Source organism: Schistocerca serialis, chromosome 1 (genome assembly GCF_023864345.2).
Source record: "Schistocerca serialis cubense isolate TAMUIC-IGC-003099 chromosome 1, iqSchSeri2.2, whole genome shotgun sequence".
NCBI classification, from domain to species: Eukaryota; Metazoa; Arthropoda; class Insecta; order Orthoptera; family Acrididae; genus Schistocerca; species Schistocerca serialis.
In genome coordinates, this window is record NC_064638.1 from 218,543,309 (window position 1) to 218,571,138 (window position 27,830).

General features: G+C 38.5%; 1 protein-coding gene across 1 annotated transcript in view; it reads left to right on the forward strand.

Annotated features, from left to right (window-relative positions):
* Window positions 1-27,830, forward strand: part of LOC126466159 (small subunit processome component 20 homolog) — a 221,105-nt gene that overhangs the window by 75,977 nt on the left and 117,298 nt on the right. Inside the window, exons 15-20 of the mRNA XM_050096362.1 lie at window positions 6,205-6,416; window positions 9,466-9,689; window positions 11,784-12,052; window positions 20,904-21,186; window positions 23,856-24,147; window positions 25,860-26,057. Of these exons, the coding sequence (XP_049952319.1) occupies window positions 6,205-6,416; window positions 9,466-9,689; window positions 11,784-12,052; window positions 20,904-21,186; window positions 23,856-24,147; window positions 25,860-26,057 (1,478 nt within the window). The remainder of the gene's footprint in view (window positions 1-6,204; window positions 6,417-9,465; window positions 9,690-11,783; window positions 12,053-20,903; window positions 21,187-23,855; window positions 24,148-25,859; window positions 26,058-27,830) is intronic.

A 27,830-nucleotide genomic window follows, 5' to 3' on the forward strand; every position in this document is an offset into this window, starting at 1 on the left:
TATTAAAAATGATATCTACCTGTCGTGTGTCGAAAGAGTTAGTTTTTGCAATTTGTTTTAAGATGGTCATTTCCTTTTTGATCTCATTAGCTTCTAGCGGTAATTTTAGTATTTGGTGTATCATAGACTTAAAAAATGCTTTTTGATACTTGTCAGGATGACATGATGTGGCAGTAATAATATCATCAGTGGTTGTAGGTTTCCTGTATATGGTGAAGAAATGTTTCCCATTGTTATTAGTTATAGTGAGATCTAGGTAGTTAATAGATTTTCAATTTTCATGCTCAACCGTAAATTGTGACTTCGGATGCATAGAGTTTAATTTTATAGCAAGCTTCTCAATTTCATCTTTTGAACCATTATAAAGCAATAATGTATCATCTATGTATCGCTTGTAATATATAATTTTATTTGCGATATCAGGGTTATTTTTCAGGAATTGCGTCTCAATGTGGTTCACAAAAACGTCTGCAACTGTCCCAGCCAAAGAATTGCCCATTGCTAAGCCATCTTTCTGACAATAGATTTTGGTATTAAAAGAGAAATAATTGTAATCTAAAGTGCATTCAAGCAGTTCTATAAATTCGATTATTTCATCTTTAGTCATAATTTTGTATTGTGCCCATAGAGGGCACAACTATTACACATCGTAGTTTACTATTTTTATCTAAAATATAAATAAGCTGTACACATACTAACTATCTGTTAATCAGACATTTTAAATGAATCAATTTTATGTTATTAGTGTATTTCCTACTTTTATACTTTGACGATAGCGTCATATCATGAACTCTGATTGGCAGTTGTGAAGTAATGTGACAGGAAGTAGGCGGAGCCTCTGCATATTTAAGCTCGTGCTCAGCACTCATAACCATCAGTTGACTTCGTAGCACCTGAGGAGAGCTCCGCCTACCACCATAAGGGAGCCATGGGTATAATTAATTTTATTTTATCTTGTTAAATTTTGACATCATTAGACACTTTCATTTTATTTAAAGATTGGTTTCTAGTATTTCCTAAAATTAATCCACAGGTCTGATGACGGTTATGTAAAAATAACCGAAACCGGTTACCTACATCATTGAAACATAAATGGTGTGATCAAGACTGAACTTTAGTCAAAATATAATAATCTATTGATCACTGTATTCCAAAAATGTTTACCAAAATTGTACCTCCTCATTAGTTATGTGATCTACCCATCTAATCTTCAGCATTCTTCTGTAGCACCAAATTTCGAAAGCTTCTATTCTCTTCTTGTCCAAACTATTTATCGTCCATGTTTCACTTCCATACATGGCTACACTCCATACAAATACTTCCAGAAACCACCTCCTGAGGCTTAAATCTATACTCGATGTTAACAAATTTCTCTTCTTCAGAAACGCTATCCTTGCCATTGCCAGTCTACATTTTGTATCCTCTCTACCTCGACCATCATCAGTTATTTTGGTCCCCAAATAGCAAAACTCCTTTACTACTTTAAGTGTCTCATTTCCTAGTCTAATTCCTTCAGCATCACCCGACTTAATTCGACTACATTCCATTATCCTCGTTTTGATTTTGTTGATGTTCATCTTATATCCCCCTTTCAAGACACTGTCCATTCTGTTCAACTGCTCTTCCAAGTCCTTTGCTGTCTCTGACAGAATTACAATGTCATCGGCGAACCTCAAAGTTTTTATTTCTTCTCCATGGATTTTAATACCTACTCTGAACTTTTCTTTTGTTTCCTTTACTGCTTGCTCAATATACAGATTGAATAACATCGGGGATAGGCTACAACCCTGTCTCACTCCCTTCCCAACCACTGCTTCCCTTTCTTGTCCCTCGACTCTTATAACTGCCATCTGGTTTCTGTACAAATTGTAAATAGCTTTTCGCTCCCTGTATTTTACCCCTGCCACCTTCAGAATTTGAAAGAGAGTCAACATTGTCAAAAGCTTTTTCCAAGTCTACAAATGCTAGAAATGTAGGTTTGCCTTTCCTTAATCTATTTTCTAAGATAAGTCGTAGGGTAAGTATTGCCTCACTTGTTCCAATATTTCTACGGAATCCAAACTGATCTTCCCCAAGGTCAGCTTCTACCAGTTTTTCCCTTTGTCTGTAAAGAATTCGCATTAGTATTTGGCATCCGTGACTTATTAAACTGATAGTTCGGCAATTTTCACATTTGCCAACACCTGCTTTCTTTGGGATTGGAATTATTATATTCTTCTTGAAGTCTGAGGGTATTTCGCCTGTCTCATACATCTTGCTCACCAGATGGTAGAGTTTTGTCAGGACTGGCTCTCCCAAGGCCGTCAGTAGTTCTAATGGAATGTTGTCTACTCCCGGGGCCTTGTTTCGACTCAGGTCTTCAGTGCTCTGTCAAACTCTTCACGCAATATCATATCTCCCATTTCATCTTCATCTAAATCCTCTTCCATTTCCATAATATTGTCCTCAAGTACATCGCCCTTGTATAGACCCTCTATGTACTCCTTCCACCTTTCTGCTTTCCCTTCTTTGCTTAGAACCGGGTTTCCATCTGAGCTCTTGATATTCATACAAGTGGCTCTCTTTTCTCCAAAGGTCTCTTTAATTTTCCTGTAGGCAGTATCTATCTTACTCTAGTGAGATAAGCCTCTACATCCTTGCATTTGTCCTCTAGCCATCCCTGCTTAGCCATTTTACACTTCCTGTCAATCTCATTTTTGAGACATTTGTATTCCTTCTTGCCTGCTTCATTTACTGCATTTTTTATATTTTCGCCTTTCATCAATTAAATTCAATATTTCTTCTTTTACCCAAGGATTTCTACTAGCCCTCGTCTTTTTACCTACTTGATCCTCTGCTGCCTTCACTATTTCATCCCTCAAAAGCTACCCATTCTTCTTCTACTGTATTTCTTTCCCCCAGTCCTGTCAATTGTTCCCTTACGCTCTCCCTGAAACCCTGTACAACCTCTGGTTTAGTCAGTTTATCCAGGTCCCATCTCCTTAAATTCCCACCTTTTTGCAGTTTCTTCAGTTTTAATCTACAGTTCATAACCAATAGACTGTGGTCAGAGTCCATATCTTACAATTTATAACCTGGTTCCTAAATCATCAATGGATGGCCACAATTTTCTCCAGGTCTTCATTATGGTAGCGCTCACCTCTTATCACATGCTTTGGCTGCTTGGAAACATCATCATGTATGTTAATTGCTTTCCATGTCATCACCATAGTCTCGATATAGTCGTTTTCACTTTAGTTCAGCAAGGAGACGAGAAGTGGATGCCGATAATGAAGTTTAATTGATTCCAAAATTCCCTGGTCATGGGCTGAATTAGTGCTATCATGTTGGGTGTGAGAGAAAATGCTTGTATACCACCAGACTTCAGAAAAACATCTGAAAGATGACTGGGAGCATTGTCAGTTATAAGGATAGCTTTCAGTGGAAGTGCTTTCTTCTTTAGCTCTTTTCTCACTGCTGGTACAAATGTTTCATGGAACCACTGAGAGAGTATTTGTCTGTCCACACACACTTTCTTCTGAGCACAATACTGCACAGGTAGAGTATTTCTGTCATTGTGTTGAAAACAATGTGGATGTTGGGATTTTCCGATCACCATAATCGGTAGTTGATGATTCCCATTTGCATTACAACATGCCATTAATGTTACGCACTGTTTCCGTAGCTTGTAACCTCGAGCTTCCTTCTCATTCTTGGCAGCTAATGTTTTTGATGGACGCTTCTTGTAAAAAGAGTCCTGTTTCATCACCATTATACAAGGCATGAGCAGTTAAATCTTCCTCCTTTATTATCTTCCATACCCTGTATCCAAACTCGTCAGCATCCTTATCGTTAGCTGAGCAATTTTCCCCGGTGCATGTCAGCTGCTGAATGCCTTGTTTTTCCAGTTTGATAGCCGACCTACACTCACTGCAAACAAGTTACTACCACCAAGTTATTTGTTAAATGCAGCTGCTCTTTCCTTTATAATTGGGCCACTGACTGGAATTCCTTAACTGCATTGTTGTATGAACCATCTATAAACAGCTGTGTCCAGTTCTTCATTCTCACTCTTTCGCATAACCTTCTGTTTTCCCAACTCACTATCCATTTGTCCTGAGTTCTGTTGAATAACATCTGTTTCCTTTTTGATGTCATAAATGTCATTGTGCACTTGGTTTGGATGTGCGCCGGGATACTGAGAGGCCGGACTACTAAGGGCCGGATTAGCGAGAGTCTAGTGTGTATCTATCCATCTATGATATCTATCTGCTCATCTCTCACAACAATAACAATTAAACTAGGAAAGATGAAATAGTGAAAATTAAGTCTTAAGTCATATGGGAATGAATCATAATGGGGCAGGATAAGTGCATACTCACATTTCGATTAGTGAACAAATAGGTAATAGTAGTGTTGAAAGAAATTTCCATTGCACATTTTGGTTTCATTCTGGCATAGCGTTCCCCAATTTAATAAAAATCAAAGGCTGGTGAACATGAATATTTTCTTTAAGGTCATGTATTACCTTTAACTGATGGCCAGGTCTGTAAATGCTTAAAGTACAAGGGTGTGTCAATTATTATCCGCAAAGTAGTTATAAAATTTGATTGTAATCAAATAGGAAACTTACAAGAACATCATCTTTCGACATAGTCCTTGTGTTTCAACACACTTGGACCATCGTTGTACAAGCTTCCTGATGCCCTCATAAAAGAAGGTTCTCAGTTGAGCTGCGAGCTAGGAATGCACCACTTCATTCACTGCTTCGTCCGAGACAAATCGACGACCCCTTAATGGCTGTTTGGGTGGACCAAACAAGTGATAGTCAGAAGGGGCAAGATCGGGGCTATATGGAGGATGATCCAGTACTTCAAATTAGAGTTTCTGGAGCGTTTCAGCAGTGTGGCCAGCTGTATGTGAACGGGCATTGTTGTGCAACAACACAACACCTTTTGACAGCAATCTTCGATGTTTGCTTTGAATTGCAGGCTTCAGCCTGGCAGTAAGCATCTCACTGTAACGTATACTGTTATTGTTGTACCCCTTTCCCCATAATGTTTGAGTACTGGACCTTGTGTGTCCCAAAAAACTGTAAGCATCGGTTTTCCTGCGAGCAGTTGGGTCTTGAACTTTTTCTTGTGCAGCGAATTTGGATGTTTCCATTCCATACTCTGCCATTTACTCCCTGGCTCGTAATGATGGATCCATATTTCGTCACCAGTAATGATCCTGTCTAAGAAGTTGTCCCCTTCGTTACCATAACAATCCAAATGTTTTTTGCAGATGTCCAAGCACGTTTGTTTATGAAACTGTGTGAGTTGTTTTGGGACCCATTTTGCACAAACTTTATAAAACCCAAGTCTGTTATGGATGATTTCGTAGGCAGAAGTGTGACTAATTTGCAGGCGATGTGCCACTTCATCAATAGTTAATCATCTGTCTAAGAGAATCATTTCACGTGAACGCTCAATGGATTCTTCATTTGTTGCGGTAAACGGTTGTCCAGCTCCTTCATTGTGCATAACTCTTGTGCGACCATTTCGGAATTTTTCAATCCATTCGTAGACACTCCATTGTGGCAGAACACTGTTCCCTTACTGTACCGAAAGTCTTCGATGAATTTTGGCCCCTGATACGCCTTCCGACCACAAAAAACGGATCACTGAATGTTGCTCTTTTTTAATGCAAATAGATAGCAGACAGCCGTGATTAACAGCACAACAATGATAATGAAAAGCAATTAGCAGCTTGAAAATTACAAAGATACAACAACAAATAAACAAAGCATGCGTCGTCAACGTAAAATGACTGTACTACCAGAATAAACAAAAATATAACTAAATTGCGGATAATAATTGACCTACCCTCGTACATTTCATAGATACTTCCTCATCCCCTCATAGTGATGTTCAATAAAAACCCTTTCAGTTTTTACTCCTTGAAACATTTCAATTGCTGACATTTTCACAAATAAGTAGTAAAACCATAGGGTTTTTCCCCCTGGTGTGTAAAATCTTGTTGTCCAAGACTTTCATTTTTGTATTGTATTTTGATACCGTACACAAACTTATATTATGAAATATTTTCTTCTCATATTAGAATGTAAGAATGTGTGACTTTCATATTTTTTGTATTATTTAAAAAGAACTATACATTCAGAATTCCACTTTAAACATTTAATTGTTTACAATATTGGTGCATTAAAACTGTGTATTTTTTCAGATGACACTACTGAAATGATTACTACTATCGATAAATCACTAAATTTGGAATGTGCACCTAATCCAAAACAACTACAAAGCTCAGTCAATCTTTTGGGTGTAGTGTTGGACAAATTTGGATCACTTATGGGACAACAGCTGTTACCATATTTATTAAGAGTAATACTGTGTGTTGGTGCCATAGTTAAGGGATTGTTAGAGAGGAGAGAGATGGTATGTATCAGTGTATACATGTTGTTCTCAGTAAATTTGTGTTAAACACTATTATCAGACAGCTTCAGTTTCTCAAATAATGCATATCGGTACCTGTATGTAATACAGTAATATGGAAAATGTAATGGAATTGTTGGGTTGTGAAACCTGAGGTTCCTCCTGTGGTAAAGAGGGAAAATAAAAATAGGATGAATGCAGGAAGCTGGAGGGCTTAGTAGAGATGAAACTATGTAAATATAAATGCTGAATCAGTCAGAATAATCACACACTAAACTGAACAAAACTGAAACCTATATTTAGGTTTTGTAAGCAATGCAAGTCTTTCGTGATGTAAATAATAATTATCAGAGAATCAAAGTGTACATTATACATAGTAAATGTTATTCATTTTGTCCTTGTTGGAGCAAAAGCTCAAAAGCTAATGTGAGTAGTGTTTTGTGTTGTGTGCATCTGTGAACCACACATCACTCCCCTATAGGTGAGTGGTTGCCTTTCCTTTATTTTATGTATTATTCCATCCAGAAATTTCCATTATACATTTGTTTTAAATTTCATTATTGATTTGTTATTAGTTTTTTTTTTTAAGTTAGCAGCCATTCCACTCCTTAACTACACAACCTTGGCTTTCAGATGTTACAGCTCTTCAGCTATTTACTTGTAGGCCAGAACAAAATCATTTTATTTTATGGCCAATTTCCATATTATTTTTCCAGTTTTGGTGTTGTTTTTTGCCAGTTTCAATGTTATTTTTTGCCAATTTTGCTGTTACCCATGGACAATTCTGATTTTTTTTCCCAATTTTACAATTATTTTTGGTGATTTTGGTATTTGTTTCTGACTTATTTCTTGTGTATTGTATGCTCCTATTTTTATTTTATTTCATTGTTTTTCAATGGTATGTTGAAAATTAAAATATAACTGTCGGTCACATTGAACTGTAAATAATTTAGGAGTCTACTCACCAAAATGCAGTTATACCATAATAAAGTTATATTTCTTGGCATCAAATATTTTAGTTACACTTTTTAAAATGAAATCATTTATATTGAAGCCATTAAACCATATCAATCAAAGAAAAAGTAACTTTGCAGCCGTACACAGTATAAAGTTCTACAGAAGAATTTCAAAGTTCTCTTTTGAGACTCACTGTCACTGATCCATCAGTACTTCGCTATAGTGTGAAAACAGATGCCCGGAGTCTAAATTTTGAACACGGAAGACACACTGCCTTCAGCACAACACCAGACATTTCATGTCCACATGTCCTGCTGACATGGAAAGTTACTTTTCCACTAAATTATGAAAGGTTTTGTATCTCTTCCGAATATCTTACATAGCTGAGATCTGCTATTTTAGGTGCATATAATATACTCTTTGCCTTGTCAGCATTAATAGAGTTTATAATCCTCCCTTGACTGAAAAGAGAAATATAGCTGTGAGCACAGACTTAATATGTGGATGTGACCTTAAGAGCTTTTACTCTTTTTTGAAGGAGAAACCCAGTGTATTTAATGTTTCCAACAATTCTTTTTGAAATATTCATCCCTTCATATTACTAAATAAATAATGGGTTTAATCACTTCTAATTCATTTTCCCACAGTAATGACACAATCTTCACTTTTAACTTGGAATACAGTGAATGTTTTATCCAGCGACATCAGGTTTCAAGATATTTTTGTGCAACACATTGAACCAAAAATGATGTGGTTTGGAGAGATCTTTATAATGTGTTACACCAGTTAAAGTGCACCTTTTTGTGGTGCACAACTATAAATTTGTTAACATCCAGTATTGATTTAAGTGTCAGGAAGTCATTTCTGAAAGTATTCGTATGGAGTGTAGCCATGTATGGAAGTGAAACATGGACGATAAATAGTTTGGACAAGAAGAGAATAGAAGCTTTCGAAATGTGGTGCTACAGAAGAATGCTGAAGATTAGATGGGTAGATCACATAACTAATGAGGAAGTATTGAATAGGATTGGGGAGAAGAGAAGTTTGTGGCACAACTTGACCAGAAGAAGGGATCGGTTGGTAGGACATGTTCTGAGGCATCAAGGGATCACCAATTTAGTATTGGAGGGCAGCGTGGAGGGTAAAAATCGTAGAGGGAGACCAAGAGATGAATACACTAAGCAGATTCAGAAGGATGTAGGTTGCAGTAGGTACTGGGAGATGAAAAAGCTTGCACAGGATAGAGTAGCATGGAGAGCTGCATCAAACCAGTCTCAGGACTGAAGACCACAACAACAACAACTATAAATACAAAAATCACCAAATACGGCACTTTAGCTACGTAAACACACAAATCAACATTAAGCAGCCAGCCGCAGCACAGGATACATGAAGTCATGCTAATATATTTCTGGCAGAAAAGCAGAACATTGGAATGTTCATTTAAATACTTATTCAATATTATTTTTACTATTTCGTGGTGTAGTTTGTGGTGACGGCGTGACCTGTCGCATTGGCCAGGGATTAGGTTACGTTGGAAGGTATCAGACACAATCCTGATTTACATGTTTTCATTTTATTTATTTTTTAAAGTGCTGTATCTGTTGTTTTTGTATTTACATTTGTGTGTTATGAAAATAGGTAGTTTGAGGCACCATGTGAAAGATATCCCAAAAATATGCCATTCTTTTTTTTATGATAGGTTGTGCAAAATTGTTGGTAAAATTTACATCACCCATTAAATCTGTTACTGAAATCTAGTTTGTTTAGTCACATCTAGAGCCATAATTCTTTATGTGAGCTATCAACTGTCATTCCAAGTTATACATGATTCTCAGAATTGAGAAAAAAATCAGTATACGTTTTTGGCTTTCAGTAGCTATTAGTAACTAATATTAGTAAACTGCTACACTCAGATTTATAATATTTTCACATGGGAATGAGAAAAATTCCAGATTTTGCTACATTTCATAAAAACTACAACAGTAAAGTATGATTGTTTTATCATTGTAATTCTTTCAGTATCACCTGTTTTGTAATCTATTTATTATTATTATTATTATTTATTTATTTATTTATTTTTTGTGAATTTCAGATATTTCCTGCATACATTCCTGCCCTTCGTACTCTTCGTAATAGTTGCACAGCAGCTCTTATTCGCTTTTTCTCACAATTTGATGAGTTCATATGGTCTCCAACTGAAATCGATACTGTATTTGATGTGTTTGTTTGGCCATCATTAGACCGTTTACCAACAGAGGGAGTTCATAGCCCAACAGCACTTCTTAAATTATTTATAACTTGGAGTCACAATGCCAGGTAAGTTTATCCCTCATAAAATGCAGAATATTTATTTAGTAAATGTACTTTGGTAGTGACTGATTAGCACACTTGAAGTAACATTGTTTATTGAACATGAAATAAACACAGTACACTTCGAGGAAAAAATTCGCACATGAAATAAGATGGAAAATGTCCTCCTGTGACAATTGAAGATTATGATGGAAATGATCTCCTGTAGTGGTATGAAGTGTGTGAGCCTGAGTACAAAGTCCCAATCCTTGGTAGAGGTGATGAGCTATGGAAGCAGGCCCTTCCAGGCCGGTGGTCGCACAGCACTGTCTGGGGGCATGGTGAAGGTGCAAGACAGCACTGTCAGTTGAGTTCCTGCGCTGGCAGGCGTCAGGGTCCCTAGCATTGTCTCATGGCATGGTTGGCGATCCGTGTGGAGGCCGGAGTTGAACTGGCCTTTGAGGCACTCAGCGATGACCAAAGTACTCACTGGAAAAATGCAGGTGCACATTATGTGGATATACAACTGCGCAGAAACAAGTAGGTCTCCTGTTACTGCAGCACTATTTACTGCGATCTGTACACCATGTAGTGGTGCAGCATGCACTATCAGAGACTGTGGTAGCTAGAGGAGGCTTGGTGGTAAACAGTGCAGCCATCTGTTGATAAACAACTGCCTGAGGTAATGCCTGTCCCACAAAGCATATCCATAAACTAGGTGTCTGAATATACAGGGGCCAGCCTTGCATATACTACACCCAATCACTCTTAAGGGATATGAAAATACAATGGAATCCAGACCTTTAGCTGCTTACAGGCATTGATAAATATCAATGAGGATAGTTGAAAATGTGTGTCCCGACTGGGACTCAAACCCGGGATCTCCTCCTTACATGGCAGACGCTCTATCCATCTGAGCCACCGAGGACACAGAGGATAGTGTGATTGCAGGGAATTATCTCTGGCATGCTCCCCGTGAGACCCACACTCCCATCTTACTGTCCACACACTACATTTGTGGTGCCTCTGCCCACTATACTCATTACTCGCAGCAGTCAATCTACCAATTCCCACAAGAGTTCAGGCAATATGAGTGCATCCACACTGAAGATCATTAGTCGGTTAGCCTTATCTATAAGAAGATGGTATCTGTTCTTTCGGAAATGTTCGAAAGGACAGATACCAACTTCACATTCCTTAATGGAGATGGTGGAACCATTGCAGAGAAGTGCAGCAGGCAGGGAAGGAGCCTCCGAGCACCTAGCAGAGCAAACTGGAATGAGACAATAGGTCAATCAGGGGATGAACAATGAAAATGGTGCCGAAGAAAGCAGAACCAGAAGATTGCTTAGGGAATAGCTGCGGTCGGCAGTAGATGGCAACAGGAAAGGCACAAGTAGAGGCTGAGACTGAGGCATGGAAATGCACCCAGCACCGGAGGAACACAGTGGGATCAGAGGGGTCAGTGGGGACAGCTCGCAGAATGCAGGGATGGTCACAGAAGAGGTCACTACAGCAATAGCTGTAACGACTTCGAGTTAGCCTGCAGGGACAAGGCTGATGACTAACGCGGAAGGAGCCACAGTGACAGCCGCGGTAGTGCCTGCAGCCACAGCAGCAGTGTTGACAAGAGGCCCAATGTTCATGGTGGAATGGGCTATAGGGTTGGCGACATAGGACTTGATATAATACTGTGACCATACCAGCAGCTTTTAGCAACACATGTGAATAAATTAGTTATATAGCACTCTCATAAATATGACTGTAAATTGTTTGGTTAGGTTTATGTGAAATAAGAATCCTACCTCAACAAGTGATCTGAAAGATTATCATTACTACGCCAGTAAAAGTAAGGTATCATTTTCATTGGTCTGAACTTCCCTCAGGTGTAAGGAAATGTATCACTTAACTTCTAGTTAGGTGTTCATGTACTTTTTATTTAATATTGTATGTGTAATTGAATAAAAATTATACTGCATGAACAGTGGTCCAACATTATGAAAAGGTGGCATATGATAGCTGCAGTTTCAAAAGTTATGTTTAGACAGATTATCATTAAATTTTTCTTCTATGTAACCAAAAAAACTTTTAAACCTTTAAGATTTCTTTTTCTATTTTCAGGTATTTTGTGCTGTTTGCAAAACACTTAAGAGGCAATCCAGATGTAAGTCCATTACCGTATATTATGAAGCTCCTGCTTGGAGAAAAGACACACAGTTCTGTACGGAGTGGAATCGTAGAAATAGTGGAGAATTTGTTAACGTTACAAGATCATCAAAAGCAACAAGAAGACAACACAAAAACTGCAGAAGAAGGAGGAAAATTTGTGCCTCCATTGCAAGTCAATTTTGTGCTTCCATTAGATGAGGATGTTGTTTCACAATTATCATGTAAGAATTTTATATGTGTGTAAAATTTTGTGATGAAACAGCATTTTATGTTCCCATTTTTGTTAAGCACCCATTTTGCAAAATCTAGGTTTGAAAGTGGAAATTCACAGATGACTATCACTTTATTTAAACAGCTTGTAGCATGTGATCTCATCTTAATCTGCACTGATTGTAGAAGTCACTCTAAAAGTTTTGAGAATGTCTTTGCTCCAATCCATTGACATGCATCTAAGGCAGACAGCAACAGCAGAGTTTATTTTTCTCTATTGTCTTTCATGTTGTGTGAAATGGTGTGGCGTTTAAGACAGTGGACTTGCATTTGGGAGGACAATGGTTAAAATCCCTGTCCACACACTCCATTGTAGGATAAAAATTCATTTTGGAAACCAACCCCAGCCTTTAGCTAAGCCATTTCTCTGCAATGTCCTTTCTTCCAGGAGTGCCAGTCCGACAAGTATAGCAGGAGAACTTCTGTAAAGTTTTGAAGGTAGGAGATCAGGTTCTGGCGAAAGTAGGGCTGTGAGGATAGAGTGTGAGTTCTGCTCTGGTGGCTCAGTTGGTAGAGCACTTGTCCATTAGAGGCAGAGATCCCAAGATCAAGTTCCAATACAGCATGCAGTTTTAATGTGCCATTAGAGGCAGAGATCCCAATTTCTAGTTCCAATCCAGCATGCAGTTTTAATGTGCCAGGAAGTTCCAGTACAGTTTTTGTTTTCTGTGATTTGCTTAAATTGTTTAATGCAAATGCTGGGCTGATTCCTTTGAAAAGGACGTGAATGATTCCATTCCCTAATCAAATATTGTGTGTCTCTTCTAATGACCTCATCATCAACAGTACATTAAGCCACAATCTTCTTTCTTCCCTTCAGTCACTGTCAGCCATTGAAGTGAACTTGGGACTTCATTCATTTGAAAGTTTGCTGTGATTTCAAAGTAACTGGAACACTTGTATTTAGTATTTGACAACTGCTGTTCTTACATTAATATGCAGAGTAAATTAAGAAACAATTCTTCAAAGAGAAACAAACTATCCACGTTTGTCATTTTGACGCTCTTCAAGTTGCAGGATCTGTATCTTTCACATAATTTTTGGATGTCTTGTATGCAAAGTGTTACATAATGTACTTTTGTCTCCTAAATGAACAAAGTTCTTATTATAAAGTTTGGGGTATGTGGAAGGACTCACTAGGTAATTACATGAGGCTGTACTATTACTAACACGGAGTACACGATCTTCTACCATCTCAATAAGGAAAATTTGATTTTTTTTTTTCCTCCACAGACCTGATTTACATGATGTGAGCCCCGTGAGTAATAACAACAACAACAACAACAACAACAACAACAATAATAATAATAAAAGATATCTCACTCATATCAGGCCGCCTCTAGCATGTCCGATGTGGTGGTTTCAATCATTGTGACAATCCAACATCTCAATTTTAGCATTGTCACTGGATATGGAGAGATATAAACTTTCACCACAATGAAACCTACAGGATGAAATACCACACTGAGAAATAAGCAGGACAGCATTGTTCAGAAACTGTTGTTGTGGCTGATGTGTGAGCTATACATTAACCCAGCAAGGGTTAATTTAAGTGTCCTAACCCTCCCCCACCACTACAAGTTGTGTCATTGACCAGTGTTTCAATATTTCACACTCATGTTTCCTGTGTTAGTTTGATTCCAATGAAGCCTCACTTTCTACAAATTGTAACTATTAATTTTTCCAGATAAATGACATGTCAGTTGCGTGGTAGCTTGGAACGTGTAATGTTTATTAGATAAAACAGCCACTCACATATGCACATAGTAAAATCCTAGTTTTCAGAAAAATAGTCCATATGTGATCATCAGTAGTATGCAATTAAAACCCAGGCCAGAATGTAAACCAGGTATAGTACAAGTGCATAAGCAGAAGTCATAGTAGACAGCCAGAGTCTGAAGGCAATATATCAGCCCTGGTCAACCAGGGATCAGTCTTCTGCATGTCAGGTATGTCCTTTATATCACAGACAGTCTACATCTACATTTGTACCCTGCAAGCCACCCAACAGTGTGTGGTGTAGGGCACTTTACGTGGCACTGTCATTAGCTCCCTTTCTGTTCCAGTCGCGTATGGTTTGCGGGAAGAACGACTGCCGGAAAGCCTCCGTAAGCACTCGAATCTCTCTAATTTTGCATTTGTGATCTCCTCGGGAGGTATAAGTAGGGGTAAGCGATATATTCGATACCTCATGCAGAAACGCACCCTCTCGAAACCTGGACAGCAAGCTACACCGCGATGCAGAGCACCTCTCTTGCAGAGTCTGCCACTTGAGTTTGCTAAACATCTCCGTAACGCTATCACGCTTACCAAATAACCCTGTGACAAAACGCGCTGCTCTTCTTTGGATCTTCTCTATCTCCTCCATCAACCCGACCTGGCACGGATCCCACACTGATGAGCAGTATTCAAGTATAGGTCGAACGAGTGTTTTGTAAGCCACCCCCTTTGTTGATGGTCTACATTTTCTAAGGACTCTCCCAATGAATCTCAACCTGGCACCTGTCTTACCAACAATTAATTTTATATAATCATTCCACTTCAAATCGTTCCGTACGTGTACTCTCAGATATTTTACAGAAGTAACTGCTACCAGTGTTTGTTCTGCTATCATATAATCATAAAATAAAGGATCCTTCTTTCTATGTATTCGCAATACATTACATTTACATCCATCCCTGCATAATATGTTTTACAGAGCCAACTGGTGGACCACTCGTGGTGAAGGTTAGTAGCTCAGTGCCCTCTTGATGGTGCAACCTCGCAGGACTTATATGTATTAATTTAGCAATCCCTCATCCTGATCAGTAATGGTCATCAAATTCTCTAAAAATGCCATCCTTTTTATTGGATTGTAGGCAACAAATTAAACCCACATACAGCTTTGCACAAAATGCTTTATTTTTCCAACTCGGAAAAGACAACTCAGTGTACTAACAACAGTCAAAGAGTAAAAACTTATATCTAATGTCCACTGCACTTGCATGGAGTAAACAAAGCATGCATCACTGGCAACTCTCACATCACCACACAGCCTCCCCCCCTCCCCCAAAGCGCAGAGCACCCGGGATAAATGAGTACTTAAACTTGACTTGTCTCCCGGCTCTCATACGGACGACTTGTTGCTGCGGGGATGAAGAAGCTGTTGTAGGCTCTTGCGTTGTGGTTCCTTGTGGTTCCATGTTCTCTTGCCACGGGTTCTTCAGCCATATCATGCATAGTGAGTTCCAAACTTCGGTCCTTCTCATCCTGTTGAGTGTCATCATACTCCAGTTCTGGTAAGATCTGTGGTGTCACCGCCAGACACCACACTTGCTAGGTGGTAGCTTAAATCGGCCGCGGTCCATGTAGTACATGTCGGACCCGCGTGTCGCCACTGTGATCGCAGACCTAGCGCCACCACCAAGGCAGGTCTCGTGATACGAGAGTGGACTCGCCCCAGTTGTATGAGAACCTAGCTACCGCCCAGTTGTACGAGAACCTAGCTACCGCCCAGTTGTACGAGAACCTAGCTATCGCCCAGTTGTACGAGAACCTAGCTACCGACCAGATGTACGAAGCCTTTCGCTCTCATTAGCCGAGAGACAGAATAGCCATCAGCTAAGTTAATAGCGACCACCTAGCAAGGCGCCATTTGTATCAGTGCCTATAGCTTACGAGTATTCAAGAGAGATGTATTCCAAGGACTAATAAAAAGATAAGTAATAAGCATCTACATACTTTTCTTCTTATTCATTTATAAGTTCTCATGTTCCAGACTTCACGCCCGTCTGCTTTAGCCGTGCGTGCCCTATCGGCTACAGCGTTAGTCTAGAGTTCATTTTCAGCCATCTCAACTTCACGGTGTCGGCCCAGATACCGACACAACAAGATCCATGCTGGTTTTACCCCCTCTATGGACACACTAATAGTTTTGTCATTCTGTGAGATGTCCATAGTATGGGTGTTGTGTCATATGATTCAATAAGGTTCTCCACTATATGAAGGTTGTAGTGGTGCTCTGACTGAATCTATGCAGAGCATGACACGTGTACAATCTCCCAATGCCTTATGCACAAAAAACTGGTCGCTTACTGTGTCTAGATACCGTAGACCTTCTCATTGTCTCCACATGCTCTCAGATTTCACATATCAGTCATGAGAGGTTTATTGGCATTGGTGATGAGACAGCAGTTAGGTAATCTGCCGGGATTCTCAGTGGTTCCCCATACACCAATTCCACCACTGAGGCACCGATGTCCATCTTGTATGCAGTCCATAATCCAAGGAGAACCAATGGAAATGCTTCTGTCCAGCTTCTCTGATGACACACGAGAGCTGCCTTCTACGTCCTGCGCCACCTCTCCACCATACCATTGCTCGCTGGATGATAACTTGTTGTATGGTGGTGCTAGAACCCACATAAATTAGCTAGCTCATTGAACAGACTAAACTCAAACTGGTGGCCTTAATCTGTTGTGATATGAAGGGGGCACCCAAAGCAAGCTAACCATTGAGAGACAGACGCCTTTGCAACCATTTCTGCCGCTATGTCAGTAATTGGAATGACCTCTGCCCATCTCATGCATCTGTCTACCACTGTGAACAAGTATTTATAGCCATCAGAAACTGGAAGTTGACCCATTAAGTCCAGATGGACATGGGCAAATCTTCCAGGTGATCCTGTGAAATTCCCAATTTCCGTGTGAATGTGTCGCCCTATTTTGTAGCGCTGACATTGTAGGCATGCGCAAGTCCATTCCCTGGCATCCTTTTTAATTGATGGCCAGACAAAATGTGCTGTCAGTAACTTGATTGTGGGATTTGCCCCTGGGTGCACCAGACCATGAACACTGTCAAATTCTGCTTTACGAAATCATTGTGGAATGTATGGGCACAGCTTCTGCCATGATATATTACACTATAACTTCATGCCGTGCATGAGTATCGGTTTTAAGTGTAACCCTGTTGTGTGGTCCATCAATAACTTCTGTAGATCCAGATCAATTTCCTGCAATGTCGTGAGTTCTTCATAATTTATTGTGCTGGTCACACTGCAAACATGAGAAAAGTAATGTGCAACCAGATTCTCCACACCTCTGATGTGCCTTATATCCGTGGTGAATTGACTGAAAAGCTCTTCTGTGTGCTGGAACTGCCTTGGCGAGCACTTATTGTTGATGTTGCTGAAAGCTGACACTATAGGTTTATGATCAGTGAAAATTGTTACTGGCCTGGTTTCAATATATGTGAAAATTGTTACTGGCCTGACTTCAACAACTCTCTTTCATATGCGCTCCATTTTTTCTGTCGGAGTTGCAGCTTCTTTCAGAGGAAACTAAGAGGTTCCCACTGCCCTTTGACTTGTTCTTGCAAGGCTGCACCAGTTGCGACCTGGCTGGCATCTGTTACAATACTCAACGGTGTTGCAGGTATGGGGTGTGTGAGTATCCTGCATCCTCTAAGCTTCTTTGTAAATCGCCAAAAGCTTTAGTCATTTCGCTTACCTGTGATATTGTTGCTATCCAGTGCATTCATAAGTGGTGCCTGTGTTTCAGTGGTAATTGGTAAATGATGCTGGTAAAAATTTACCATGACAAGATAACGCCTAAGTTGTTTGTAGTCAGTAGTGGTTACATATCCTTTGAGAATACCAAAATATCATCCAGATATGCATAACAGAAAGGTAATCCGTAGAGCACTTCATCAATGAATTTTTGCCAGGATTGGGCCGCATTTTTGAGTCCGAATGGCATAAACAGAAATTCAAATAGCCTAAAGGGTGTGATCACCACTGTCTTTGCCACGTTAGCTGGAGCCACAGGAATCTGATTGTGTGTCTTATGACAATCCAGTACTGAGAATACTTTCGCACCCGCTGTAGCGTAGATAAACTCTTTAATGTGTGGTATGGGGTACTTGTCCAAGATTGTTCTCATGTTCAGTTGGCGGTAGTCACCACAGGGATGCCATGTGCCATGTTTCTTGCGCGCTAGATGGAGAGGGGATGCACAAGAACTGTCAGACCTTCTAATTACCCCAGCCTGGAGCATCTCCTCTATTATCGCTTTTTGTCTCCGCTAATCGCTGTGGGACTAATCTGTGGATGTGTCTTGATAGAGGCAGACCTGGTGTGGTGCGTATATAATGCACTGTATTATGTTTAACTGCTGGAGTTTTTATGGCTTCTTGTTGGGGGGGACTGTATAGCTGAGCTACTGACTACTCCTAAAACAGCCTCTGCCACACTGCACCAAAAACCTTTTATCATGGCCCTGTTTGATCCAGTAGTAAGAGAGTTATTTGCCAAGTCCATTGTGAGTGCAAAATGAGACAAGAAATCTGCGCCTAAGATCGGCTGTAAAATATTTGCTACTACAAAATTCCACTTGTAACGAGTAGATAAACCAATATCTATCATGAGCTCTTTATAACCATACGTGTTTATACTTGGGTTGTTAACTGCTGTCAGTTTCAAAGGCTCCCATGTGTCCTTCTTAACAAAGCTCGTAGCCGGCAAGGTACTCACTTCCGAGCCGGTGCCTATCAGGAAGTTAAGGCCTGAGAGTCTATCAACCCTTTGTAATCTGTGCATTGTTAGCTTATATTCCCAGGATGATGCAAAGTGGCATAAAGGTATAGCATACAGGAAGCCTTCAAGTGCCTTACCTTGACTGTACGTGTTGCTGCCTGCAACTGTCATCCAGATCCTCATTCGTATATGGTGCCGTTTGTGAGTGCTGCAGCCCGTGATGCCTAGAGCAGGCTGCCCTTGCCATTTGGGTATCCACAAGGTTTTGTGCATCTCATAGCTTGAGCCCGAATCGTCAGTGATACCAGTAAAAATTGTCGGTGTGAGCTTAATCCAGTTTGGATTGTGACCTCTTCTTGTTACTGGTGGACCTGGTGGACGTCTGCAGGTCCAACTTATGCAGCCGAGTAGCCATATTTTCCATCGCATCTTGCAGTTTCCTGATCCCCTCAGTGATGCCTGGTTTTTGTCTGTAGCCTGTGGCTGCATAGCTTAACTTCAGTTCTTCTAACCATACCGATGAGTCATTATTGGCTCCGTTGCAGAGGTGGCAGATGACATTGCTACGGATGCTACGAGTGTCGACTGTAGAGTAGTGAAAGCTCTGTCAGCTATTTGCAGTTGCTTGTTGAGAGACTGTGCTTCGTATGCAATCAACATCAGTTGAATTTGGTGAGGAAGCTGCTGTCACCAGACATGCAGTAAGAATTCATTGGACATCATGGTTGCGTCGACTATAGTGCATAAATGGCTCCAAAATTCAGATGGCCTTCTGTCCCTGTGTTTCTCCAGGGAAAGTCGCTGTTCAGGTAATTTCATGCAGCAAGCGATCAACGCCATTTTAAGTGTGGTGTACGATTGTTGGAGCAGCAGATGTATGATCATATCAGAGACTATTGTTGTTGCCCTCTGATTCAGGTTGCTATTGCGAGAGTGAATTTTTCGTGGTCTTCAGTAATGTGTTGTTACTCAAAGATATTCTCTATAATTGCAAACCAAACATCTGGTTGTGTAGGCCTGAATGGAGGTGCTCTGAACTGCAATGGCAACAGCATGTTCGTGCATGAAAAATCTTCGGCATGTGAGTATGTTCGTGGTGTGGCTGCTACTACTGGAGTTTGCAAATTCATGAATTCCATTTTGCTATCATTCTGCAGCATTGCAAGCTCCAAAAGCCCAATCTCTTGCTGTAGCCATCATATCTCGTCATTTGTTGCTTGCAGAAATTTGTTAGCTTCTTCCATCTTTGGTGAAACTGCCGCACAATATTAAGTTGCGAGAGTTCTTATTTTTTCTGGTATCACCAATTATGTAGGCAACAAAGTAAACCCACATACAGCTTTGCATAAAATACTTTATTTTTCCAACTTGGAAACGGAGCTAACAGCCAAAGAGTAGGAACTTATATCTAATGTCCACTGCACTGGAATGGTGTAAACGATGCATGCATCACTGGCTACTCCCACACTCCCACAGTATAATTGAGTTTGCAGTTTATGTATCATTTTTAGGTTTACAAGATCCAGTGGCAGTTCTTCAATGCTTTATCTCTGTGGATGCAGGTAGCTGTAACTGCCCACTTGCTGTGCACAGTGATTTTGTTGTGATCTGTAAGAACCTTCGTCACTTTCTCGACTATCAAAATTACACTTGAATTTCAAATCTTTCTTTTTCTTGGTGGCAAGTGCAACGTGTGACTATATTATTTGTACACCTTTTTAAATTGTTGGTAAGAAATGCCTGCCATTTAAATGACACTGAACTGCAACAAAACTGTGTCTTCATGTGTATTCAAGCATACACCAGCTACAATCATTCAATACCACCACAATGTTATTCAACAACAACAAAATAAAGTATATGTTTCTCAACAGATGGAATATGCAATCGAATGCCTATGGTAAACTTGAATACGCAGTCAAATGCATGTGATAAACTTCTATCTTTGAAATGTTGGTTAGTTGAAGTGAGCTTTAGAAATCACCCAGAAAATGTAGATCCACCCCTTCTGTATTCAGCTAATGCTAAGCAACTTATCTGTAGATGAATGCTTAAAAAAGGCATTAATTTAGTGTTTCTTCATTATTATATTCATAAGTCCCTAATTTGACACAGAACAGCAGGCACTTTGTCCTTCATCTTTGTCAATCTTTACATACAGTTGTACAGAAGACTTCTATGTGTTTGGTATGGGCATTGTTTTAAGTAACATTATGAAGGTTTAATGATATAATATTTAAACAGCAACACATGAAATCCATTTTAAAGTTAATACTGTGCTTTGTTAACAGTGAACTATGGGAGTGGCCTGCTGTTGCCACATGTTCCAGCAATACTAGAACATTTGAAGCGCAAGCTGTCATCATCAAAAGCAGGCCTTGGTCACCGTGATTTAGAAGTGCTTGCAAGAGTATCAGAGCTGGTGCATGACCCATCAACGAGTGAGCTCTTGCTGCAACTGTTATTACCCACACTTAACAGAAAAGCATCTGCATCTGAAGAAACTGTGATTCAACTTTTCACAACTATTACTAATCTTGTCAAGAACATTGCATACCCATTGAAATACCTCAGGTTTGTTGTTTGTTGAAGATGGTATGTTTTCTTTGTACTCTTTATGACATCGACGTGGAGACTCTGACAGATAGCTTTGCTTTGCCCACTACTCATCACTTGTGAAGCATATACATGTTCATTCATTTTTGACTGAAGTAGTTATGTTGCGACTGATATGCACCAAAGTGGCAAATTATCTTGTATTTCATGATAAACCTGCAGAAATATGAAACTCATGCATTTGGTACTTGCACACTTGTCATCACAAGGTAATACATTTTGCAGACTGCAAAGTAAAAAACTATTAATAATTTTTTAAATTATTTTTGTCAGTAAATGTTCATAATGACAAGTTGATTACTATAGACTTTTAAAATTACTTTTTCCGTAAATGTGGACCAAGTCAGTTTGCTGGCCATGTAGCCATTTTGTTTATGGGTATGGCCACAAGGTGGCTATTTAAAAGTTACTATATGACACACCAGTTAAATATTAATAACAATTATTATGTTAGTCTTTCATACTACTCATATAATAACTGATAATTAAAAAAAGAATTAGTAAAAGAAAGACAGACTCACATGGTTCCAGTTTTTTAATTTGAAATTTGTTTATGGAATAGAAGGAGTTGTACAAGAGAAATGATTTCATGGTAGATTTGAAATTTGCTTTGCTGTCTGTCAGACATTTTGAAATGTTTCTTAATCTTGTCCTCAGAGAGGCTGTAATTTTGTACAAATTCATACTTGCAGCCATGGCCAAAATGCAGCACACTGATTAATGCCCTGTAGCTACATAACTGTGTTCAGAAATGTTCTGAATCCCACAACTGTACTAGAAAACAAATTCTGCCTATAGGCACTACGCATTACTGGATAATAGCTCAAAGTAAATACATCAAAAGCCTCACAGAAACACCATACTTATTGCTTCTGCAGAAACAAAATTAATTTATTGGCTTCAATTAGATCTCACCAAGTCTACCTTTTTCGTTAAAACCCCCACCTCTGGTTAGCTAATGGCTTCATGATGTGACATGAAGCTTCTGCTTATCAAGGAAGTGCTCACTCACTGAAATTCAATGCTTGTGTAGAAAACTGGTAAATTACCTATCAGAATTCAACACCTGCACATAGCAACACATCCTTTTTTTTTTATTTGAAAATAACCTTGTTAAACGAGGTTCCCTAACTACTGACTTCAGAAATGTTAAACATCTTTATTCCAGAGGGCACATGACTGCCTCTTCCATCTGGAAAGGCTGGTGGCCTACTCTTCAATCATGAGAGCTACTGACAGCTGGCAAAATTCTTTAAACATATCACACAGTCAGCTTTAGCATCCTCACTGATCATTCCCTTCTCACACCAGTAGCACTCCTTATTCCTAACAAGTTCTGTACAACACCAGCTGTCACAGGAGAATCACTACTCCTTAAGTCAGTCTAAAAGGCTCTGACCACAAAACACTTTAGACGGATTAAAGAGAGACTGTCTCATTGGCTCCAGGCTGGATAAAGCCCCCTTCCACTGAGTACTAGCTTTTGCATATTTAACACCCGAGAGTATGACCCGAGACTGGCAAGGAATCATATTTTACAATTTTATGCTGTGTGGATAAATGTTCAATGATTTTTGTAATTTTCTTTTGGAGCCACAGATAGTTTTAGTAATGTTTGAGATAGGTCTTTCTTTCCCTTATAGTGTTTTAGCTGAGGACAAATATATTTTTCTCAAATTGTAATGAATTATTTATGAAGAATATGTTTTGTGAATGTAGCAACTGTGAAGAACAGCAGTGTTAAAATGCCTAATGTTTTCCGAAAAGTGTCCACAAGATGATTATGTGTGAACACAGTGTACTGCTTTCAGTGCTCACTCTTGTGCAATCAAGGCTTCCTTTCTAATTAATGAGTTCCACATTAAAATTATGCTATAAGACATTCAGGTGTTAACTATGTTATAATGATGATTTATTTGTTTCCATAATTAGATTTTATAGAAAGAGCAGAAGTTGCTGAACAAAGTTGTTTGAGCAGCACCAAAATATATTGTCCAATTAAGGTTTTCATCACTGTGAAGATATTAACAAATATCAAATAATTTTCGTTATTCCTTCCAGTTATATCTATATTGTCCAATTAAGGTTTTCATCACTGTGAAGATCTTAACAAATATCAAATAATTTTCATTATTCCTTCCAGTTATATCTTATTCATGAAGTTAGAGGAAGTTGTAAACACATTGTCAGTATGCTTATACGTGTATTCTTAGGAAACAAAAATAAAGGAAAGAAAAAAAAAAAGATCTCATATTAAAATTGTCACTATATAGGCTCAAATTGTGTAATAGCATGACCTTTTGAAACTATAACATTGGGTATATTCTGCACCAACTCACTTTGTACTATAATTATCTGCTCTTTGCTTGTGATGTGAAGGAAACAGTTTAATCTACCTGAAATTATGAAGTTTATGGTATAGAGAAAATAAATATAAATTCTAAATGTTTGATTTGCCTTTTAATTTTAAATTATCAAGGACCTTAAAATTATATCAATATAGTGTGGATGTTTTAAAATCAAAAAAGTTGTCTGAAAAATAAGAAATGTTTCATCCATTTAAATATGAGTTTTTAAAAATTATTTGTATTATAATTAACAGCATAATGATCATGCTTATATTGTAGGTCATTAGCACCATTATTTGGTACAGTCTCTGCTACCGCTCCACGAAAACTACTCTGTGATTTGGTAATGGCTATTGCAGAAAGAGATTTAAAGGAACAGAAAAGTGATGTGGTTATTAATGCTCAACTTTTAATGGAAATAAATGCGTGGGATGCCAGATGGATTGAACAACCAGATTTCAACAGGCGTCTTGATGGTTTTAAAAGAGTCAAAGAAATGTTATCTGAAGGGAAAATCAGCCTTGACTTTGGTGTGATGATAATTCACAACTGTTTCCACATCTTAAAATCAGTAAGTTAATTAATTTGTAAATACAAATAGTGAGTACCCAGATAGCAATAAGAGGTTATTTTTTATGAGCTAATTATAACAACCTTTGTATGGGCAGTAAAATTATTTTTTTTATCTTCTCCCTCTCCCCTTCCCATGATGCTACAAACTGGGGTAATTAACATGAAAATTCTAACATAAATACCTGATTGCCAGAGCACCAATACATGGCTAATTTAACCAAGAAACTAAATTCTGCCTGCTGTGCATATTCTTGACCTGTCAGTGTGATTGCTAATGTACTTTGCAAACCTTTACTTGATACTGTCCTTTGGTGTAATCTTCCGCTAAAAAAAACGTGTTTATGCTAGAGAAATGTGCAGTAAGAATGTTGAGAAAAAGTCAATAACTTAAGAATACGTAGATGTGTCTTCTGGGACCTTGGTATTTTTACAAATATGTGCCAGTATATTTACCCCCTTTTGGTATTTGTGATCAATGGCATGAGTGAATTTAGGGTAACTGTGAAATGCACCCACAATACTAGAAATGAAAATAATTTAAATGTAGCTTTTGCATCCCTGTCTAGGAATCAGAATTCAGCTTTACAGTCCAGTAAAAAAGGTTTTAACATGTTGCCAGCAGACATCAGGCAGGAAATTGGAAAAATCTAGATATTAAAAAAGAAAAGAAAATAGTACTTAAGTTCTATCCTTGTAATTAATCATAATATTTAGACTCAGAGGGTGCAATTTCAGGTTAACACTAATGTTCATATTAAAAAAGTTTTTATCTTTGACTGTATATTGACAGTTGATAATGTTCTCTGTAGTCAGTAGAGATGTATAAATTCTTAGTATGAAGTAGTTGGTAAAAACAGCAGCTAAGTAATGTAAGAGGAAGGGTAATGACTTTTTTTGCAATCCACTGCTTTCCTGCTAATATACCTGCATTTATAGTGTGTTAGTAAGTAATTCCCATAATTAATAATATAATGTTTCCAAAGATTGTAGATGGACAGTATAGATTATGAGGAAATGAAGAACTGTAGAAGGAAAATGGAAGATTCAGAGAATCGGTTAGAAAAAGGCCTTTGTTGAGGATGAATGAGAAGAGACTGACAAAACATTTTCAAGGTACTTGACAGAAGCCCTAAGGCTTCTGACAGTTGGTTCATGTATGAGAGAAGGGATCATGAACAGGTTGGATTAAACTGAAGAGACATCTCAGACCAGGCCTAGGCAACTTTATAGATTTCCATGATAAACGAAAAGAGAAATGCAGATGAACAGAGGGAAGAAGAAAGGCTACCAGAGAAAGACTGCAAAGATTTTGGTCTGCAAGGAAGGCTTCCAGTAATGTGCAGTGGTTACCTCATACAATACCTGTAAAGGCCCCCGTCCTGATAAGATTTATGTAACACAGAGTATGAATGAATGAACAAATGTACTACTGCAATTAAAAAACTCCTCTTCAGTACTTTGAGTTAGTTTATGTTAGGTTTTTGCATTTCCCCATGATGATACCATGTGTCATATGCTTTACTTCCTATAAGATCAATAAACAAAACAGAAATTAGAGAGCTTAGGAAGAGAGCAATTTTTAAATATACTGATAACCAAAAACCTTAATGCAGTGCTGTATCAGTAACGCATTTCATTAAAACTATTCGATTTTTATTCACAGTGGCTGTGCTTCTTTGTTCTTTATCAATTACTTTCTTTTTGTTGCAGGAAAAGGACATGTCTCTTAGAGATAGTGCTGGATACTGCCTACGAAATTTGGCACCTGTTATGTGTCACAAACATTCAGACATCTCTGCTGAAAGAGAATTTCTCATCAGTGACACCCTTCTAAACTTGATTAGGCAGGGAATAAAAGATTTTAATGAAGTAGTTAGACATGAATCATTATGCTTACTTGGAGAATTGGTAAATATTATTATTATTTGTCAACTGTTTTTAACAGCTTACCTGCTTTTTTAAAATTTTTATTCCTTACATGCCCTTAACTTAGTAACTGTGCGAGCCCCTCTCTCCTTCTATATTGGTTAACTCGCATAAGTTTCGATACAACCTAATTCCTTTATTATTAATGATTTCTGCAAAACTGTTAGTTCCCTTTAATTTCCAATCATGACCTACATTTCTAGTAATTGACATAAAGAATTGTTTCTAATTAATACACCTACAAAGAATGCTTATTCTGAGAACTATTGATTGAAATCTGTTAAGTCGCAACGTATTACAAAACGCCTTTCTGCTGCTTAAATGGTTGCCTGTGATCTTTGTGTAATCACAGATATTTCCTGGCTGTGTCCACTCACTACTACTGAGAGAGAGACTGGAAGACGAACAATGAAATACGGGAACTGTAAAGTTCAGTGGAGCAGGTCATTTATGATTCATGGAAAATTATGCACCATTGGCAGAGTAGCTAAACTAAATTTATCAGGCTGTTGAGTTTCCCTCCATTTCCCTAATAATGAAAATACTTCTAAGAGGTAATCTGCATTCTGTACTGTAACATCAAATGTAGATTAATGAGACAACTATCTGATATTTAATTTTTTGCAGATTATTTAAATCTCATTATTAGAGGGCCTTAAGGTACGCATTAAAACATTCAAAATATGCGTTCATATAGGTTAAAAATGCCAGGCTTATGCACTAAAATTCTGCAAATACACACTTTAATATAGGAAATGTCCTCAAAAATACACCAACCATATATTTTAAAAGAACAAACTTGTGCAAAATTGAAACTATATGTATTTTTTTAGAATCTTATGGAGTGTATTGTAAGTTAGCAAAAACATGCTTGATACTATTTCACACCTGTGAGATTATTTAAATCTTTTTGTGCCCCATGAAGAATATGTGAATTGCCAATGTACAGCTGGATATTTATGTCTGAGCCACCATTTTCAAGTTTTGTTTAAATGCATATCTGCTACTCAGCCCATCTGCTGTATTATGAGAAACCATTGTTTAGGTTCTGTACAAATAAATCACAGAAAGCAATACTCTATTACTTTTCTGGAAATGTACAAAACAAAGCACTTCTAGAGGCGACCACTACAGTAGTTCGGAAGTTTTTTAAATAACTCTCTTGTTAGTACAGAACAACACTTTGTAGGTTCGGCTGGGAAGCACTCAAATACAAATCACACTCAGTGCACCCTACGTTGTCCATTCGTTCACTGAAAACACAATTGTCAGTTGAATAGTGAGCAAACACAGTACTGCATTAGGCAGAGAAGCAAGTCCATGTGCTACCCAAATGTTGTTGGTAAATACCAACATAGTGCAAATAGTCCAGGGGAAACCACATAGTGCAGGGTTGTTGTCATTTGGTACTCTGGAGAGCATGCTATAAACATTGGCTGGGTGCGACAGATGAGACCATGATGGTCTACAGCAAACCTTAAATCTGCCATGGATGTTATGCCACACGACCTTGTCCTGGCAGATGTATCCTTCTGTGCCACACCTAGCAACCTCACCAAACATATGCATAATTATACCAATTGATCTACTGAGACATCTGACAGAATTGCAGGAGTTTACACTTCTCAGACAGTTCCAGTTATACATTGACAGTGCTTTGAAGTCACCCGTGCTGTACTTAATGGATACATCACAATCCACATCATAACGACACCCCCCCTCCCACCCCTTGCCCCATCCACCCCCTCCTTAATA